General features: G+C 39.7%; 1 protein-coding gene across 1 annotated transcript in view; it reads right to left on the minus strand.

Annotated features, from left to right (window-relative positions):
- The window catches only part of LOC121885230 (ephrin type-A receptor 5), a 70,485-nt gene that overhangs the window by 31,622 nt on the left and 17,049 nt on the right, over window positions 1-21,814 (minus strand). The window contains exons 4-5 of the mRNA XM_042394477.1: window positions 6,876-7,031; window positions 6,367-6,705 (exon numbers count right to left, since the gene is read on the minus strand). Of these exons, the coding sequence (XP_042250411.1) occupies window positions 6,367-6,705; window positions 6,876-7,031 (495 nt within the window). The remainder of the gene's footprint in view (window positions 1-6,366; window positions 6,706-6,875; window positions 7,032-21,814) is intronic.

Consider the following 21,814-nt stretch of genomic DNA (forward strand, 5'->3'; position numbering starts at 1 on the left):
ATGATTGCCATATGTTGAGTTAGTATTTTTGCCATTATTCTCTTAACAAATTTTATAAATGTCTAACTGTGTTCAGACAGAACGCGAAGTGATTACACACACAGTCAGTGCAAAGATGCCAGTAGACACTAATTCTCCCAGGGTGACACGTAATGCACTGGAGGGAAATAACTGAAAGAAATGGAGTCTCTGGTGAGTTCTGAATTCAGTCAGAGGCTGAACTGAACACAAACACACAGGCACCCTCACACTGACACAGTCGATAAGTCTGCAGCTACCAGCTAAAGGACAATAATGTATTTTAGCTTATTGGAGCAAATAAACAAAAATGGTCTAAAATAGAAGTGAATGACATGAGGTGAAAATTCACTTTGCGTTTTGTCTTAACACACCCTTGAGTGGTTGCAATATTTGGGTTCCTTCTAATGGCCATTCAGGACCATGATACATCAACAGTGTTAGATAAGGGCTATTAGCCCCCATACTCAAAATATTAGAAGCCTCCTAACCCAATATAAATTCACCTACTTCTTGCCCTTGTCTTCCTGCACTCTCAAATCCCATATCCTCTCTGCTTTATTCTCACCTCTCCCATTTCAAGCTCAGTTCATTTCAATTCTGTGCAAACACCCCATGCAGCCCACTACTTTATTTTATATCCCTAAAACAAAAGTAAGACACATGGCCAGAGCACTAGGCTGTGCACTTCTTTTCACCACCCACAAGGTAATGTGTCACGATTCATTTGATTAATTGCCAGCAACAGCAAAAACAATGTATGGGAGCATTTATTGTGCAGTTACCACACCGTTCTCCCACGCTGTGAACAACATGAAGAACAAATGATCTGAAATAAAAACATAATAGAGCCGAGCTACCCGAGAAACTCATTTAATGCATATATGATCATAGAGCTTATCAGCTGACAAAAGACTGACTGTTCAGATTCAAAGCTTCCTCGTTTTTATGATTTGGATTCATGAATGACAGTTTCTCTTCATGTAGAATAAATAATAAAGTGATCCCAGTCATTCAGGTGTTGAAAAGCATTAATGCATACCTAAAATACAGATGATTGGTGCTTCTTGATGCCTCTTTTTGAAACTACTTAAAGGAGCAGTGTGTAGGATTTAATGACATCTAGCAGTGAGGTTGCAGATTGCAACAAACTGAATACATTGACCCCCTCTTCAAAGTGTGTAGGAGGACCTACGGTGGCTGCAAAACTTGACAGGTCCTCTGTTAGGTTTGTCCATTCTGGACTACTGTAGAAACATGGTGGTAGAAACATGGTGACCTCCATGTAAGGGGACCTATGTAGATATAAAGGGTTCATTCTAAGGTAAGGAAAACACAGAAATTCTCATTTTCAGGTGATTATACACTAATTAAAACAAACATGAATATAATATTCCATTTCTGCCAAGTCCATTACGCTAGATGCCACTAAATTCTACACACTGCAGCTTTAATAGTGGTTGCTAGCTAGCTAGCTAGCATATCAAAATTATGTATTAGTGTGAAAGGCAACATCAAAGCAGTGCAAAATACATGACTTGCATGTTTTTGAATGTGTACAAGTGTGTATAAGCAGTTAATATCCACCCTCTCCTATTTATCTTGCCTCCCATTTCCTCCTTTACTTTCCCTTTACTTCACTGCTGCTTGCAATCTCACTTTTCCTCTCCTTATCATAACGTCTCCATCATTTCTCCCCCACAGTTTGTCCCCTCTACCTCTTTCCTCTTGTTCTTTCCTTCCCTCCCCTCTTTCCCTCCAGCCTTTCACCTCTCCCAATCTCCTCCTCACGAGTACCAACACTTTATTATTCAGCAGGGCTTCACAGGGACACTGTGAAATCACCTATTTCACGGATCCCTTATCGAGTATGACACTTCCCACACATCAAACGGCGGATCCTCTGACTTTTTCTCTCTGTCTCTGTCTCTCTCAGTTTTCCCGTTACCTTCATCTCTCTGTACTTTTGTCTCGGTCTCTTGTTTTCACCTTTTTATCCTCACAAGCGGAAGCACAGTCAAAACACAAGCGCCACACAAAAGGCAAAACACTGATGCTTGCAAGTCTGATCAAAGTCCTTATTGGGTAATTACATCTGTTGCACAGAGTTGAGGCAGACACTGCTAATTATGATTCAATTATGGCTTTAGGATTATTGTTAAATATTCTGATTACTTTGGGAAGAAAAGAACTTGACACAAAGACCTCCAGTTCTCACCTTGCTGTAGTTATGTAGAAATGTACTCAGGGTGTATTTGATACACCGAAACATCACTGTTGGGTGTGGTTGAAGGTGCAGCAGCAATGACGGATGTGGCCAGAGGCGAAACACACAACTGACCTTTTCAATAAAAAGAGGTCATTGAAATTATGTTCTTCAGCTTGGTGTTAAGGGACTATTTACCAAGGCATCAAAAAGGCAGTACTTGTCAAACCGGAGAACTTCTTTGCTGAACGAGGGCTGTGACATCACCAGTGCCATTGCATCTGAGTCCAGGTGACAACTCAGCAATCTCCCGCTGGTGAAGAAACATCTTCCATAGCCTTAATGTTACCATTATATAACATTTCTTTGCAGTAACATTACAGAAGCCCAGCGGACATTATGTGGTTACAGTAGATGCCCCTGAGCTGAGTTTTCATGCAGTACAAAAGAAAAACAAGAAAAAGTTTTGGACTCTTAAGATACTTTCCACAGCATGATTCAGCTACTGAGAGCGATTATCACACTGGCATTGACAAGATGCACAGTAGAACGCCTGTTCTCCACCATAAACAAGATAAAACACAACAGGGCATCCATGTTGACAAGTAGTCTCAACTGTTAGTTTCAACTGTCATTCCAAAGAGAGATTACAGAGACACTGAATTATGATGACATTACATCCCTGAAGACCAAGCCTCCATGTCGTGCGTTGTGAAGTCATCTAATAGTGACATGATTTAGTTTGAGGACATACATGAGTGTTTGTCTCCCCCATACTTATCTCAAGCTCATAGATGTGGAGTTATACAATTATGTACAAGGCCCATAGCAATATTTCTAGCTATATCACACTTGACAGTGTTGCAGGGTTTTCCCTGCCGGTCTAACTCAAAAGCTGGCTGCCTTTGTATTACTGGACACCACCTTTGTTGAAAATTCCATCAACGAAATAGGCGGAACTCAACTGCGAGGGCAGTGCAGCACCCAGACAGTCTCAGCACGCACATGCTAGAGTTATCTTGTAATTCATCTATACAAAATGCAAGGCAAGAGACTGTAAGATGCTTTCACATTAATTCATTCATTCATTAATGCAGTTAACTTTTTAAAATAAAAAGGCTGCGGACCATTTTCTGCCAGTTATGTTTCATATTACTTTTCAAAAAATTGTGCCTCCTTTTCTATTCATTCAGAATCATTTTTGAATCGAGAATCGATTCTGAATCAAATTGGCTCCAAGTATCATGATAGTATTGAATTGGGAGATAAGCATATCGTTCCATGCTACAAAATAAACACTGTCATTTGTCACAACCTTTATTTATCATCTTTTTGTTGCATCTTGGTATAAAATTTCAATCCCCATGGATACTTTCATTTGTCAAATTGTGTTTTTTTTCACTTAAGCGCATGACACTCTTAAGGTGCGTGCACAAATTGTGTGTGCTGCACCACGCATGCTCTCCAGCCTTTGCCATCTTTATCTCAAAAAAAACAAGGGAAAACCCTGCATTGATACGTTTATTACTATGTATATTAGTATATTCATATATTTTTACTGCCTTATTAGTTTGATTAGTTTGTCAAATCACCTGTGAAGCACTTTAAACTGCACTATATATACACAATATATACACAAGGTACTACATACTAAACAAGGTTTTGTTTGACTCATTTGATTTATTGATTGCTATACGACTCTACAATTTGAGCAAGTGTATTCATGCTAGCTTAAAGTAGCTGAACCACACCCATGCCAAAGAGTAGCACATTTTATCTGTCTGTGCCTCTGCCAGCCATGTGTAATCTAACGTAATCCCTAATCTCCATTTGGTCCAGTGACTGGCTAACTTTAATCCAGCTACAACTCAAATAAACTGAACGTGAGTTCTGTAGTCTGGTGTAATCCACTCAGTCTGCTGACAGCCACAGTGACAACATGGTTAGACGGCCGTCATTACTCTTGACTGTCAACCATCTGCCTCTCTCTCTGCCTATCTGGCTCTCTCCTACACACACATACTGTACTCATCCTACTACTATTAGCCTACTACTACTTCCAACTATTCTTTGATTGCCAATGAACCATCTGTTAACAAACAGAAATGAACAAGCTCCTTCAAAAACTGTTTTTTCTCTAGCCTTGCCTCCAGATGGAAGCCTTGGGGAGGAGAACATTAATCTCATATTTTTTTCATTTCATTACGCTGTGTGCTACCCATTTCATTACAGGCAAATAAAATTAACTACACAAGCACATACCTCCTGTAAACATAAAAATGGGTTCCCAAAGCAGATATGAATTTTAATCTCCATTTAAAGGGAAACCAACAAAGCTTCCAATATTTACAGCTATGGGGAGCAGTTGGACTCTTTCATTGTCCAATATTAGTGCAGTCTTTTATGTTTGGTCACTGTGCTGCTCACTTGTTGTTGGTGTAGTGCCTTGCTCAGGCATACTTTATAATTCCTCACACAGACTTTCCAAGCTGCTCTGGCATTGCAGATAATCAAATATTCCCAGCAGTTACAAGTGGAAAACATACAGACAAAAGCTCTTTTTTTCTGCCCATCGTTGATCAAAAATAGTACTTCCCAGTTAAAAAACTACATGTGTACTTCAATCTTATCAGCGTGATTCATCATTGTTGATAGGCATGCAAAATAACACCTGCTATCACACAAGACAGCCCATACACAAACAGCCTGCAAATCAAGAGCTTTCATTATGCCACCGATTCCTGCAAATTTTGTTGATGAAATGCACTGCCTAATTGAGGGGACCAAGCTGCTTTTTCAATGACATATCTGGATTCAAATGCGAAAACAAAAAAAGATTTCCACTGTGCAATGTTCCCTCATTCACTGCAGGGTTGGTGCATGAGTGAAAATTAATACAGCAACAGATTTGTTGAATAAATACTGTGATAATTTGATCATCTGGTGTCTTTGTTAGCAGACCAAGATATTTGCACCCGCAATTTGATGCACAGGTTGGTCTGTGGCAGTTTCAATAAGATGAAAAAACAAGACTGTTGCAATTTTCTTTAGTGGTCCTAGAAATATTTGTTGTGAAAGTGTACTGAAGTAGCACATCATATGACATGTTTTATAAATGCAGTTGCAAGAACAATACTTTACACTCATATCTTGGGATGTTTGATTTGAAAGAGAACTTATTTTAATGGTAATTCTAACTAATCTAATTATCCGTTAATCTCTCCTGCTCTTCAATCTGTTTCTATCTGTGGATATCTCGTTTCTCACTATGTATTGTCAGAGTGATTGTTATTTGGGGTGTTTTAACTGTGCGTTCTCCCTCTATGCGCCTTTTTTCTGCCTCTTATGGAGGACGTGGTGGAAATTATGAATGAAGGTTTTGACAGCATTTCGGTTGCAAATTCAGGAGGCTCATCTCTGCCTGGTTACCGCAGTTAGCTACAGTAAAATCGAGCGCATCTGCAGAGCAGCCGCCCCACACTAAACTGATATAACAGCCTACATGAGTCACATGTTTTTCCTGCAAGACTCGTGTGTTAATGCCGTTGTTCATCGTTTTTGATGTGTGAACGTCAGAGAAATGAAAAGTTTGCGTGCTGCTATTAGTTCAGTTATAAAGTGCAAACACAGTATGGAGCATCTCTCCTGCTAGCTGCTGACAGCGCTGTCAGCTTGAGAGTGGATCACACTGGACGGTAGAGGAGGAGACGGTAGAGACGCTGGTATGTGTCTGTTTAAACAGGAGTTTAGCTGACTTCACTGCATTTAACACTGGAGCTGAGAGCGTCAGAGCTTGGAGCAGGAAACACAGTCAATCTGTGTCATGCTGCTGTCCTCCGCTTTCATCATCTCACTCTGATTCATTTTGAAAGAGTAACAGCCGATGGGAAAACTCAAACACTCGGCTGGCCAATCAATGGTGCTACTCAGTCACGGACAACCGTGGTTATAGGGCTGGTCTGTAGCCAAAAAGAGTCATGACAAAAAGGGTGATGATTTCTGTTTCTGTTGGGAAATTGGGGAATAAGTTTGAACACTGAAAACAAAACAAGGCAGCTGTGGTGATGACTGGAGCACCCATGGGGAGACTGTGATTGGCGAAAAAAAGTATTGACAGTTATGACAGATCTGGTGCAACATACCTGCCTGATTGGTTGTCACATTAAGTGACACATACTGCTTGGCATGGTCTTTGGCCAGCTCTGACACCCCATTGACAGCTTCCAGCAGGAAGCTGTAGTTGGTGTGTGACTGCAGGTCGGCCACCATCACGGAGGTGTTTGACAGGCCGACGCGGCGTGGCAGAAAGCGAACATTGGGGCCACATTCTTCCAAGCCCCTTCCATCTGGCAAGACCCGTCTGCACAGGATGTTGTAACGCACATCCTTCCTGCCACCCGTTTCCATAGGAACAGACCACTCCAGGAAGACGCTGGTCTCATTGACATTGGAGATGGCATTACGAGGACCAGAGGGAGGACCTGAGAGTAATAGAAAGGCGTTAAAAGAAGAAAGAAGAAGGTAGAAGAAAGATAAACAGCTTTTGTTAGTAACTCAGAGAATAAAAGTAAATTGCCAAAATTGTGAGAACATGAGCAGGAAAATCGAGAGGTAAGCATGTGCAAATATAAAATCGTTATCATATTCTCACGTGTGCAGGCCATGTTGGGAGGGTCGGAATCAGTCTTGTAGTATCCATCCTCACAGCTGCAAGAAGTGGCTCCCATCTGCCTGGCCACACTGTGGGGCGGACATTTACTGCAGGCCAAAGACTCCAGCAGCGAGCGGTAAAACCCCACTTTGCAGACTGAAAGATATGGAGGGGAGCGGATGCCGTGGGGTATTTGGGGTTGGAGAAGAAGAGATGAGATGATAAGAGTAGACGTATAAATAGGAAAGGGAAAGGGGTCATGGGGAGAGAGGTAAAAAAAAAAAGGGTGAGAGAGAAAAAGCAGGGCAGCATGGTTAGTTCCTTTGGAAAAAAAAAAAAAAAAGGAGGTCAGCATCACAGCGGTAGAACAATTTCCCTGGGTGGTTGTGGTTGTTTTGAGGTTCCTCATCATAAATACTAGTTGCAGTACTGAAATTGGGAAAAAAAGCATTTTATGACATATTTTTTTTGTCGTCATATTTGTATTTTTCTTTGTTTCTTTTGAAGTCTGATTTATTTCTATATCCCTCTAGGGATTACCTCTCTTATCCACCCTGTGCAACCCTGTTCTCTTCTTCATGTTTTATCTTAACCAAAGAAAAAAAAAAGTTTACTTTTTCCTATTATGGGGTTTTCCTTCATTACATAGTCACAGATTGCACACAGGAGGCTCTTCAGTCACGTTTTTCTCTTGTTCGTCTCACACGAGTGCTGGAACGGATATGCTTCTATTTTAATTAATGAAGCTGTCTACATAGGACGCGTTACGACTCACATTTCACTCTCGTTAATGCATACATGCATAACCATGACCACAAGCGTGCTTTTGCACTTTAAGTCTGTTTAATGCACATAACTAAGTGATTATGTATTGGGGTGTAACGCGGGTGACCAACACTCAATCCTGTGCCTGAACACATCCTGTGCACAAACTGACTGAGGACTGACGCTGCTGCTGCTACTCTGCTATTACTGCTAATGTGTTGCTTTCTCTACGCACCCTGACATTGTGTCAGTCTTTACTTCAATTCAGTGATTTGTAACCAGCACCTGATTAAGAATCTGCACTTGCATCTGCTGCACATTACTGCACCCACCGAGCCCCGTACGTGCTGCATATACAAACAACCCCAACACGGACAGGAACAGATATAATCCCTGTTCCTCTCACACAAACACACTCAGACGGCTGATCTAAGTGGGGCAGGTAGACAGGAGGGTGACATACTCAGAATGGTAACATGCAGGAATACATCAACAACCTCTGTCGCCATGGCTGCATCCCCGCTCACCCAAGCCAACAAATCACTGACTTATCAGCACATCATTGTCCTCCTTATGTTGCTGTTGCACCCAGACAGATACAAATAGGCACATACAATACACTACTGAGGATGAAACACTAATGGGATATTGGACTTTTCATAACCGCAGTTCCACAGATCACTATGTCCATAGATACAGATGGAGAAGAGAAGAGGAGAGAGAGATAATGGATGAAAGGAGAGCAGAGAGAGGATATCAGAGAGACGAGTATTGGACAAAAGTGAGGAGATGTTTCATCTGTGTTTGTTCTCTAAGGGCTCTAGGGTGTTTTCACACCTATAGTTCGTTTGCTTTGGTCCAAATCAGTGGGTGAGTTGCTACTTTGTTGCATTTTCCCTTTGGTTCGGTTTGGTTTCACATGGCCAAATTTTAAATTAACCACAATGTATCAACAAAAGCCATACGGGAACTGTCACTCTGTTCATTGGTCAGAAATCTCATGGGGTTGGTGGGTGGAGAAAGGAGAGTTTGTGTTTCAGAAATGGCAGATAGGCTACAACATTTATAAAGGACTTGATTTTCCTTCTTGCTTTTGTAAAACAGAAAATAAAACTAATGTATGAACCGTAGCACTCCGGGATACGCAGGGGTACTTGTACCACACAGCAGGGTGGATTGGTAAAATGGTCTTTGAACATATTTTCTATCAGCAATAAAGTGTACTATTTTATTACTGAAATAAACAGCATCTCTCTCTCTCTCTCTCTCCTCACAGCTCTCCACACTGTGGTGCTGAAAGATACACAGAGCAGCTACTGTTTTCTTAATCGTATTATTCATATTCTTCTAAATAAGAATAATAATAAATAAAATATAAATCAAGTGCTTTATAATTGGTGTATCTGCCATTGCTGACCACAAAAACTATTTATGTTTTTCATTTTTTTCATGTTGGTGCCCCAAAGCACAGCCCAGAACAACGTGTTGCTTCACATTACGCGAAGACTTGCTACCTTCAGTCCGCTGAAGAGGAGAGGGGAGCATAATCACAATACAGCTGGCTACGTGAGCTGGTTTGATCCAAAAAATGCACAATGCTTCCTGCAGTTGGGTCTTATCTTGGTTGGATCACCTTCATACCACAAACGAACCGGAACACATTTCCTTTGTAAGGACCGAGACCTTGTTGAAGAGGTGGTCTTGGTCCAGTTACTTTGGTCCGCACCAAAGTGTGATTGCTGTGTTCACACCTGCCCAAACGAACTGCACCAAGGGGGTAAACGCTCCAAGGTTCCATTCAACCGAACTAAACAAGGCAGGTGTGAAAGCACCCTAAGCTGTTGTTTTCACCTATTGTTTCTTAATGTGACTGTTGTGAAGCCCATTCAGACTGAAACTGTGATTAAGATCTACATAATTAAACTTCAGGTAAGAGGACGGGAGGATAACGAGCAGGAGAGGAGAAAATACGAGGAGGTAGAAAGGAGATAAGATTGGAAAAGGGAATAAGGGGGAAGAGGGCCATGTTTTACGAGGGGAGACGGTGGGAGAGGAGAAAAGGAGGAGACAAAAGGAGGAGCGGAGGGGAAGATTTGTGTGCGTTTCAGGCGTTAGGCAGCGGTGGCTGTGATTCACCTTGACGGAACCTTGGTCCGTTGTCATGGAACATTAGGCCTGAAAAATTCTCCCTCTGCCCTCGATCTCTCTCTATGTCTTACCTCTGCTTCACACACATACTAACTAACACACACACACACACACACACACACACACACACACACACACACAAACACAGACAGAGGAAGCCTTTCATGAAATGTGTTTGGCATGTAGGATGCCACACATACCCTAATTATGAACTGAGGCTCAAGACATTGCTTATGAGGCATTTGTGAAGCTGGCCTAGTTTTGACTGTGCAGATAGTAAATACATCTGATGACATAATTCATACTTAACAGAGCACAGACGCTGACGTATGCCTTCAGGGTGTATTTTATTCAGATGTGAAAAGATCATATAAAACACTTTTTTTTCAATGGTTTTACTCTCTTTTTTTGGTATTTTATTTTGTTAAAGGGGATACATGGAGAGAAAAATGGGTCCATGCCCGTTGTTTTACTAAATGTACGTTTTGTATTGCATTTTCATTTATTTTCATTAATTTCATTTTACTCTGTTGCATACTGATGCACAACTTTATCACTTTCTACACTTTCTTCTATGTACAATAAGTGAGTGTGTGAGAAAGAGAGAGAGAAGGCGTGCTGCATTCAGGGTAGTAGGACACACCTGATCCTTTGTCTGCTTCAGCCTGTTGCCACACACACACACACACACACACACACATACACATACACATTTATGGTTATGGCATATAGATTTATTGCCATCGTCTGGTGTCTAGCTCTCCTTGACTTCATCCTCCAAATCCCCATGGCCAAATCAATAAAAATGGGGTGGCAGCTCATTTCACATAAACAGACACACAGGCACACACACAGAGCGAAGAAGTAGAGTGGAGAAAAAGTAGCAAGAAAAAGTACCAACGAATAAAAAGTGCTTTGGGAATATTAATTATTTGAGATAGTGTGTTTAGATGCCATGGTTATGAAAGTATAACTGTGGTTATTGATTTATTTATATATATTTTTTTGGTGCCAAGCTCTCACCACATGGTGCGTCTGTGCTGCACCCCCCAAAGATCATCTGTCTATCAAACAGTATGGTGTGGGCACAGTGAGGCGCTATGGCTATGTTGAATTAATGAAGTTGGTAGCAATGAAGTTTTGTGTTTCTGTAGATTTTTTCTTTTCTGTTTTTTTTTAGGTTTGTTGGCCACAGCGGTAGTCAGCTGTCACTGCTAAAGATAACTACTCAGTTTAGTTTATTTATTCCACACACACTGGGAACATAGATCAGATAATGATTCAGTTTTTCTTGGAAGAGAGTTCCAAGACTTGTGGTCGATGTAATAGCAAACATATAAGCTTAACTTTGGCATTTACTGTATATTGAAATTAAAAACTACATGTATTTACTGAAAGCTGTTGGTGGAGAACACAAAGCCATGTTAGAAAGACAGATAAATACAGAGACAGATAGATATTTGCTGATAATGTGGTGTCAAAGATTAGATGACACGCTATGATTAAATTAAAATAATGCCTGGAAAATGTGGCACCCCCCATGGAAGTTGCAAATGATTATGAGAATATAAACATTTGCAATTAAAATGTACAAATGTGCAAATGGAAGCAGGGAAAAAAAAATCCATTGTATGTCACAATTCCAGTTGACTAATAAGCACCAATAGTGTAGAAGGTTAAGGTATTTATCATTAATTCTAGCTCATTTCCATTTAGGCTAAATAGATTATCCATGCTCTACAGGAACAGTGAGCACTGAACAAAAATGTGTGGAAATTAACTAAAACCATGTATTGTTAGACGTGACATTACCGCACGCATGCAAATGACTACATAGTTACATCATGTAGCATATTTGAGCATTTTCACTTAATTATGTGCCCAAGGAGGCAAAAGGGGGCATGAAGGTCAGGACAGCAAGCTGAAGGGTGACACTTGGATAAACCGATTAAAACGCCACACAGAGTAAATAAGAACATGTACAGTATGGTTAGAGTGGAGTCAAAGTACAGCTGAAGGCCAGTCATAAAGTCCATGGTACAGCTGTCAGGACAAGAGCGAAAATAACATGCAAGCTGACTAAAGGTCATTTAAATGGCAGCTGGATTACTGTATATCATGATTACTGCTTTCTCATATGTGTTTTACACTGTACACATGATTTATTACAGTAAAATGAAGGTTTTTATTTAAAATGATCATTTGAAAAAGAAAACTCCCAAAACACAAACTATGGACTATAGAGCAAATATGATCAAATATGACCTTTTAATGCAATAATTTGTGTTTATATGTTTTTGGTGTTATGTGAAATGTATTTCAACCATTTGCAATTGACAACATATCTTTCAAACAACATGTAGATGCTGCAGGCTCTTTAAATTGGCCAGCACCATACACCCATTGCTTGGTGATCAATTTGATAATCTCTAAATCATTTGTCTTGTTAGATGTCCTACAATGAAATGTCTCTAAATGCAAGGACAGGCATCCTTGGACCAGGTGCTTTAATTGTTTAATAGTCTTGAAGGGACACACCCAGTCACGCATACTATTTCATACCCGAACACACACATACATATTCCTACACAGTGACACACTGAGATTGGTTTTAGTCATGGCTGGTGGACTGAAATGGCTCATTCCTCATTGTGAATGCAACCTGAATAGACAGTGTTGGTGGTATTAGTGTGTGTGTGTGTGTGTGTGTGTGTGTACGTGTACGCGTATGTGTATGTGCGTTGCCCTTGGGCAAGCTGTCTTTCTGATGCCACGCTGCTCTTAATGCACAGCACAAAGGGTAATAGGTAATTAATATGCAATACACACTAATGTGCCTGCATGCATTTGTGTGTGTGTGAGAGAGAGAGGTTAATACGTAATTAATATGCACCACACACTGGCATCCCAGGCAATTAAGGATCCAGCGGTGTCCGTTGATGCTTCTTAACGAGCGTCCTCTTTAATTGGAAACATTTCACTGTAAACATGTTGATTTATATGACTGGCTGTCTTTTGGTGGGATTAGAGAGAGTAAGCGATTACGCCAGAAAGAGAGAGAGAGACATATTGAAAGAGAGAGAGAGAGAGAGAGAGAGAGAGAGAGAGAGAGAGAGAGAGAGAGAGAGAGAGAGAGAGAGAGATTGTGTGTGTGATTGTAGTGGGAATATATAAAATCTTAATATGTATATATCAACAGTATATTGGACATAAATTAATTGATATGGGAATAGACACAGTATGGATCCTGGGATAAAACATATAAATAAAAATCAGAGGATTAAGGATCAATACTGACAAATATTCTGATAAATCCACTCAGAGACCTCTTTAAAAAAAATAATCTAAATTATAATATTACTGGCTGATTACTGATGCATTAACAGTGAAGTGACATGTTAATATTGTGGTCGGTTGCAGTGGAGCTAATTTGAACTATTTTATACACTGTTGTGCAGTTAAACTAATAATGCATAATATTTCAGAAACTCATCATATGTTTCAGATGTAAATCTGCCAAGTAACTGCTAACTAGAACTGTCGAAGAAATATAATGGAGAGAAAAGTACATTAATTGCGAAGTAGTGAGGTGGAGGTAGAAATTAGTATAAAATGGAAATACTCAAGTAATGTATGTGTGATTAAAATTGTACTTTAGTAAATGTACTTGGTTGCATTACAGCAGTGATGGTCATACAGAACTCCACAATCAGACAAAATAAGGACAAAAAGCCAAATGGCTCACATCATTTGCTGCATCTAACATCCGCTTGTATTTCCATCTTTCCTGTCAGTTCTCCAACTGTACACATATTCAGCAGGATTGACACAAAAGTAAACTTTGACAGAAGAAACACAAAAATGGTAAGGCTGAATCCTAATACACTGCCTGTGTGGTTAACAGATAGTATTGTGAACTAATAAACCAGGACAAGGAAACACAGTAAATATCCTGTTCCTGTATTTGTCTCACAGTGAGCAACTGTCTTAAAGAACATAAACACAGCCTGTGTGTGTGCCTATCTGTGTGTGTGCATGTGTGAGGGTTTCATACCTTCATGTATTATTGTTGTATCATTGTGTACATATCTCTGCATGTGTGTGTATGGGCTGATGGATGCTCATATTTGTGTATGTCTGTGTGTGAACACAAACAAGGCCAGATGATAATGCCATAATAATATACAATCAAGTCAATGGGGCTTTCCTGTCTGTTGGATGACAGAAGAAGTCATTGTTCAGCACCCATTTATTCTCACAATCAGGCCACAAGCAGAAACCAGGAGGTCAAAACAGGTCACAATAGCTTTGGAACATAAACCAATTTACTGGACCAGTGAAGGTCTAGAGGGAAGATTAAACATTAGCAATACATCATTAAGATAAATCAAGTGTCAAGTTATGCTGACCAGATGTGTTGGGAAAATATTTCAATCAACTACACAACTATAAAACAGAGAGTACATATTATATTACTATTTCAGCATTTAGCTGACATTCGTTTACATGAAAAAAAAAAAAAAATCAGTCCGCTGCAATCAATCAAAAACTGCGAGCACAAATTGCAAACGACAAGAAATTAGGTGTGCGTGGGTCAGGACCTAGTTGCCATTACCGTACTCCTGAGAAATTAGATCGCGGAAAAAGGATGAGGGCTGTCAGATCAGACATGGATGTGAAATGCACTGATTGTGCACAAAAAAAATGATTGTGAATCTAGCAATATTTCTTTTGACCCATTTAAATGAAAGTATGCTGAACATTTGTGTTTCTGTGTGCACAGCCTTGTGTGACCAGATATGCACAACTCTACCTTGCACGCATGCTGATGTATTATGTGCTTTGATTAAATTCCCAGGAAAAAGAACGCTATATATTTTCATCTGCCGAGGGTTACAAGAGATGACCTGGTAATTAGCTTCTTTAGAGACATTTGCAGGTTTTGTGTTAAAATTGATTTTCTTCATTAGCTATGTATAGCCAAGATAAATGCATGGACATCACCTACAATTTGCTGTATACTGTATGTCCTAATTTTGTTTAGACATATAGGCCGACAAATATTCATACAGCTTTTTTTCTCTACAGTAAAGAAGATGCCAGTCAGGGATACAAAATATGTACATTTATATATCTGCTGCACTTACCACAGCATTTAGATACAAAAATTCAAATGACGTTTTAGAAATGTGGATGTATTTCTGCTTCACTGTCACCTCTGTTCAGACTTCTAAAGAAGGTGCAAGGAAAAACATGTCAACAATCGTGTAACTGCTGTAAAATCTGAATTGTTGTGTGAATTGTATCATCTGGGAACTCATCATCTGAAATACATTAGAAGTGTCCATGACTACCAGTCTAACCAGTTCTACAAGCCACCGCTGACTGGGCCACTGGAGAGAGCCAGGCTTTCACGGAAAGAAGCTGGCTCTGCTGAATCGGGCGTTTTATCAATATTTCACCAACTGCAGGAAGGTGTGTGTATGTGTGTGCCCTTGTACTTCTATCTTTGTGAGGACCACTTTGAGATTTAGAGGTTGAGGACATTGTTGGAAAGTGAGGACATTTTTTGTTTCATTTGCGAGTTTAGACTTTGTTTTATGGTTAAGGTTACAGCAAATACAAGGATGTAGGCATCTAGATAGGAGTGTAGGGTCTAGGCAATACACTGTGTCAATTAGAGTCTTCACAAGTATAGAAATAAAACATGCGCATGTGTGTGCATGTTAGCAGGAGGAAGAGTAAAAGGGAGGAAGCACTTCTGGGAAAGTCAGTTTACCCAACAAGCACTCAGGAAGCACTTTAGTTGTCATGACAGCATCACCACGTTGAGATGATGGGGTGATGGAGAGGGGGTGGGGAGAAAGATGGAGGAGAAGAGAGAGAGATGCAGGAGGAAAATACAGAATGAGAGAGTGTTGTGAAAGAAGCCAGTAGCAGGTTCCAATTGAACAAGACCTAAAAACATGAAAGATGGATCTTTTCTCAATAAATCCAGTTGATTCATATTTCAGGAGATGATGGGAACAGAAAGGCTTCCTGCCACTTGCAGATTTTCAGAGCAGATCATTCACCATGCTGTTCTGTCTCTTGAGTAATTCAGGCATGACAGGATGTTTATTTTTGTAATAGTAACTGAAAACTGTTTAACATCATTTATCAAGTGATAAAAATTTAAAAGATACAGAAAAATATACAAATAATTAAAATAGATACAAATTTGACTTGTGATGCTATTGGATCCTTCAGGGAGTTTTGATCATGTAGCATCCAAAAGTTTAGGCTGCACTCTTGAATCTACAGCAGTGGTAAACATTCAGCTAAAGGAACATGCAGGGCTAATGTTGTACAGCTAACACTAATTTCAGTAAACACAGCGACCAAAAAAAGATGATAGTTAAATGAGAAGAATGGATAAGAAAAACAAAAAAGAATTTGTTCAGTATTTGTATCTAGCACCTACACTACTGAGCTTTTGGTGGATGTGCACACAACAACTTTGTTTCATTCTAATTTGTTCAATGTTCCACCTCCATTACACTGAAAATTATTTTTTTCCCCATTGTCCTTTGTTTAATAAGGCAAAGGAAAATGATGATGATGCAAAAAAACTAAGTTTGCTATTCACGTTCAAAATGTTTCATTTATAGGAAGCTACTTGGAGAAAGCCTGGGAGATGAGAAAAAAGCTCTTTATTAGGAAAAAAAAGATCATTATGCAGCAAATCTGGTTTCTTTTCTCCTCTTTGGGTGCATGTTTATGTTGTTAGCATTATATGGTGAGTATTATGTCTGTGATATGTATAGGCATTTAATTTAATTGAAAATTTGTGCATGTTTAAATTTAGGTTTAATTTTGGTTCTCAGAATGTTTTCCCTGTGCATTTGGTGTCCTACATACAACAAACAGTGGCTTGTAAATCCCATGTGAGATGTGCCAAATATGTGGCATGACACAAAAACTTAAAATTAACTAATTAAGTAATTAAATAATCAACTAAATGAATGAATGAATAAATTGTGCAACTCAAAGCAAGGTTGTGTTGGAACTCAGATACTTATCAGCACATGTGGGTAATCGTATTGAAATACCAGATGCTACCATGATCAAGTCTGTGTCTCTGTGTTATGCAAGTGACTGTAATACCCTTGTCACCACACCATCAACCACAAGCCCCACACTGCAAGTGTGAGGCACTCGTTTGCTATCCCATAATTCCCGAGAGGCGGGAAGGCAGAAGCCTTCCTCACATTTCTTTGCCAGTGAGACAGTTTCTGATGGCAGCACCACCATTGTGACCAGATCAAGTTTGACATATGCTGCAGTGACGTCTGACAGGCAGGCAAACACAGAGGAACATCAGGGGAGCCCTGGCACTGAAACAAAGTATTGTCAAGGGAAATCCAGCCTTACCCATGACACACTTAGACAGCACTCGTGGAACGTTTTATTATTCTACCAGTGAGCAGCAGTTTATCATTCCGGGCAATTCTTTTAATTGATGATACCAACAGTCGTCCTCGTTTTCATTTGTATTCCTCATCCACTGTCATCCTTTTTCTTCTTCTCTGCTTCCCTCCCCCAACTTCCCCTCCTCTCTTTGCTCAACTTCATTATACTTGCCCATCTTATACCTCCAAGTCTTTTTTCTTTTGTCAAATGAATGCAGCGCAGCCTGAATCCAAACATCACAAAGCTGTCAATCCCTGAATTCCATTCAACCTTTATACTATCTTCCCAACATTCAGCTCTTATCCCATCACTCCAACGTTCTAGTCAGCCCTTATTCCATTATTCCAACATCCAATTTAGCCCTTATTCTATTATTTCAGCAGCCCTTATTCCATCACTCCAATATTTCATGTAGTTCTTTTACTATCATTACATTTCACACAGCACGTGTGCCATTATTTCAACATTCAAGAAGCCCTTATTCCATCTAACATTCATTTCATCCCTTAATCTATCATTTCAGCTATGTAATTAACCCTTATTTCCCAAATCCCACCATTTCAACATTTCTTTTAGCCATCACACAACAATAAAGTTCCATTCAGCCATTCTGCATTTAGTGTGTTTACATAAACTCAAGCAGCCTGGTTGTGATCAGGCTTTTGGAGTATCTTGTGTACATATTTGCACCAAACATTATATTAAGGTTTCAGAAACCTGGCTAAGCTCTTATCCCACTTTTGAGAAACCTATATATGCAAGTACTGAGATAGAAAATTTGCATACTGTGGCATGTCAACACCTTATCCAAGTTTCTCATCAGTCTCATCATGCAGGTGCATGCTGAAATGAAATTAGTTAGTGTTATATTCTATTGCTGCTCTTGTTTTCTATCAACGGTGATCATATGGAGAAGCCAAACCCAGCAGAGTGGTTAATACAATACACATTCCTGGTAGCCAGACTACAAACTGGGTTCATCCTTAACTGCTGAGAGAACGCAGTTGGGACACAAGAGTTACAAGGACAAAGACTTTCCTCCACCAACAGAAACCTGGATAATGTTAGAATTATGTACACAGTACAAGAATACGAGTAACCAGGTTTCGCGTGATCCATGTTAGCACCCCCAATATTATTCCAAACCAGGCTAAGACTCTCAAAACTGGTATACTAGTCATTCCCACATCCCATTCAGCTCTTTTTCCATGAACCAAAAATTCAATTCAAACATTATCCCAATGTTCCATTCAGCCATTATTCCCTCATTCCTTCTCAAATTCATTGTCTAAGTCACATCTGCGAGGCTGAACTCAATCTACAACCCCCCCCCCCCCCCCCCCCCATCTCCTTTTCATCTCTCTCTCCATCCATCTGCCCACTTCTATCCACAGTTATCCTTCCTCTATCACCATCACCGCTGAAACAACACTCATCCATCTCCCTGACTCTCTGCCCTCACACCCTGTGGTGTGAAATCTTCAATTTATCTTGTGTCCCCTAATTTTCCCATCACTTCTCCTCTCCTCCCATCCTTCCATCTATCCATCCATCCATCTCCCCATGTAACCCCCTCCCCTTCCCTTTCTTCGGTCTTGCTGGGCTGACAGTGCTGCAGGCTACCACCAATTATCCCAGCTAAAGTTGTGCCAACATCTATACATCTCACACAACCACATACAGTATCTTTAGATGTCAACAGACACAATGTCATCTCTGGTGTAACAAGGAAGAATGACAACACGCTAAATCTAAAATAAATATATTTTCTTTCTAGGCATCTTTCACTTGTCGTGCCAACACTTGATGATGAAATGAAAATGAAAAAAGGAAATAATGACTTATAAGTTTATCTTGTTGTATATGCTGTCATATGAGTAAATAGCGAATAAGAAAAATAAAATAATCAAACATTGAGGGTGGACAATAGCAGAGCAGAGCAATACATAACTATCCAACAATGCATTCCCAAACAGATGTTACTATACTACACAGAGACAATGTTTTCAGTATTTGCCCACTGTGGAAACCACTTACGCTTTGCCGGTGAGTGGTGGCTGAATGTTTTCCATAAATAGAGATGTACTTTTTGAGTGAGATGCGTGTGTGTGTTGAAGGATGAGGGGGAGGGTAAAGGAGACAGAGTTGGTTTGTTGATGGAGAAAGATGGACAGATCTTTAAAGCAGGAAAGAGTGGGAAGTGGAGTGAGAGGCACTGGCAAGAGTGTAAAAGGTAAAGGGAGTGCTGATGTATGTAGGTGGCAGCAATAAAGAGAAAGAGGGAGGGATTGAGAGACAACTGAATGATAGGCAGTTACAGGAAGATAAAATGAGAGACAGACAAAAGAAAAAAAGGGAAGTGAAATAGACAAAAAGACAGAAAGCAAGTGAGTGAGAGAAAGAAGTGGAGATGTGAGAAGGAACGACAGAAAGACGGGAAGTAAAAGACAAAAGAGGAGGAGAAAGAGCTGTCCATAACGAGTTCTGTCCTACATTTACAAAGGCTGCGTTAAATCATGCTCTACTAGGCAGCACATGCAGCCAATACAGCCAGGATCCACACACATTTTTTCTCATATACACACACATACTGTACTCTGACCTGCAACCCACTAATTCACACCCTACAGTAAGACATACATGCCTAAAGCATTAACTGAAAAGGCTGAACAGGCTACATCAATGCTGCATCTCTTTTTAAACAGCTCTACCAGCTCTTTTTAAAAAAAGACAGACATTCATGGAAAGGGCAAAATAGACATAATGGGGTGAATATTAAACTATCGCACATGTTCTCAAATCCAGCACAGCAAATGTTCAGAACTTGAACGAGAAACCAGAGACACTGAATACATATCTCCTCCTGGTATGGAGTCCAGGCACTCTTCAAAAACCTTCAACACACTCCTGTGTGAGTGACTGACATACACATGAAAAACAGTTTGCTAAAGCAGTGAACACATATGGTTACAAAGCTGAGCGAGAGGAAACCCTGCCATGTCTCTCTCTGTAGACACGTTCAAAGGCTGTCAGTTTAACGGCCTCATCTGCATACGGAACTGTAAGGAAACCTTCATCCTGTAGCTTAATTAATTGCTGAGAGTGTGCTCTACTGTGACAGCTCACTGTTACGTCTGTTTACTTCCTTTTATTGTAGATACGGACCATGATAAATAAAATCGCTTCTACCACGAGCGCCTGTGAGATGTTTTTATTCTAAAATGTTTAACCGTTGAAAAAAAAATTTGCATATCATTCAACTCCATCTCCCTGGAATGCAAAACACACGGAAACTCATTAAAATGAAAAACCAGTTAAACCTTCTGTAGTCTTTCTGTGAAACTTTGCTGCAGCAGGACGGTGAAAACAGGCGTATCGTCAGCTTTTTGCAAGACATGGTGGCAGGGTCAGATTTTATTACTGTGTCATCAATATCACACCCGTGCCCTTTTGTCAATAGGGGTACAAAGGGAATGCCGCTCTGTGACCGTCTCTTTTAAGCTCAGTCTATGCCAGAAAAGACTCAGTTGTATTTTTTATTCATGTCTCATGAAAAAGAAAAAAAAAACTGTTTTAATCTTGGCTGCTGTCCACACCAGCTCCAACCACTTTTCTGTTACATACTTAGCAAGTCTTTTTCATCTATGTAAATATGGAAATGTATTTTTAAAAATCTCTTCGGGCTTATGAACCTTTTAAATAACTGTATTTTTTAGTTCATTGTCATCTGTTCACTTATCTGATCATTTGAACAATGCTTTCCTTTCTATGTTGCTTTTAGTTTCAGTTATGATATGACACATGCATATGATACACAGTACAAAGATTATACTGACCACAGATTTCAAGGCGATAACACATGCAATAGGCATATTACTCTTATCAACTATGCATTTCAACTACTTGTTTTCCCTGTATAAAATAAGGTTCTGTCCTTGATAGTTTTGAAAAAAAAAAGCAAAGTTTTAAAACTGAACCACGGCTGACATGCTGCTGGAACAAAGCAAGTGATGTATGATGCATTAATGATGACGCATTATTGTTAACACCATCACATTATATTCATTTTACTTCAGAGAACAGTACTCTTTAGAATAAAAACTGGAGAACACTCGAGCTAACATTATTGTGTGTACTATAAGCATTGTCATATAACAACTAAAGCACAAGTGAAACAAAGAGAGATCTGCACATTGATAATAATGCATAAAGATAGGAAGCTATGGGCTGAGGTTTAGAAAAATGTCTTTCTATACTTGCAAAAGATGCTTACATGGTGCAAAAAGTCATAAGATGCATTTTCCTGGATGAAACAACTACATGTACTGTAGTGTAATTCTAAATATTCATGCTTGACCCGATTAACCAGACCAAACCAGATTAGCTGTGTAATAAATGGGCAGTCAACTAATGAATGGTAACCACAGCATTATTCAGAAGTTCATGCATCTTTATTCTTGCACATGTATGTCCCTTTAGACTACAGTATTCAGATGTACATAATATCCTCAAAGATGTTTCCTTTCTAAACTACTCAACTCAAATTTAGTTGATGTTTTTTTAACAGTCAATAT

Source organism: Thunnus maccoyii, chromosome 19, assembly GCF_910596095.1.
Source record: "Thunnus maccoyii chromosome 19, fThuMac1.1, whole genome shotgun sequence".
NCBI lineage: Eukaryota > Metazoa > Chordata > Actinopteri > Scombriformes > Scombridae > Thunnus > Thunnus maccoyii.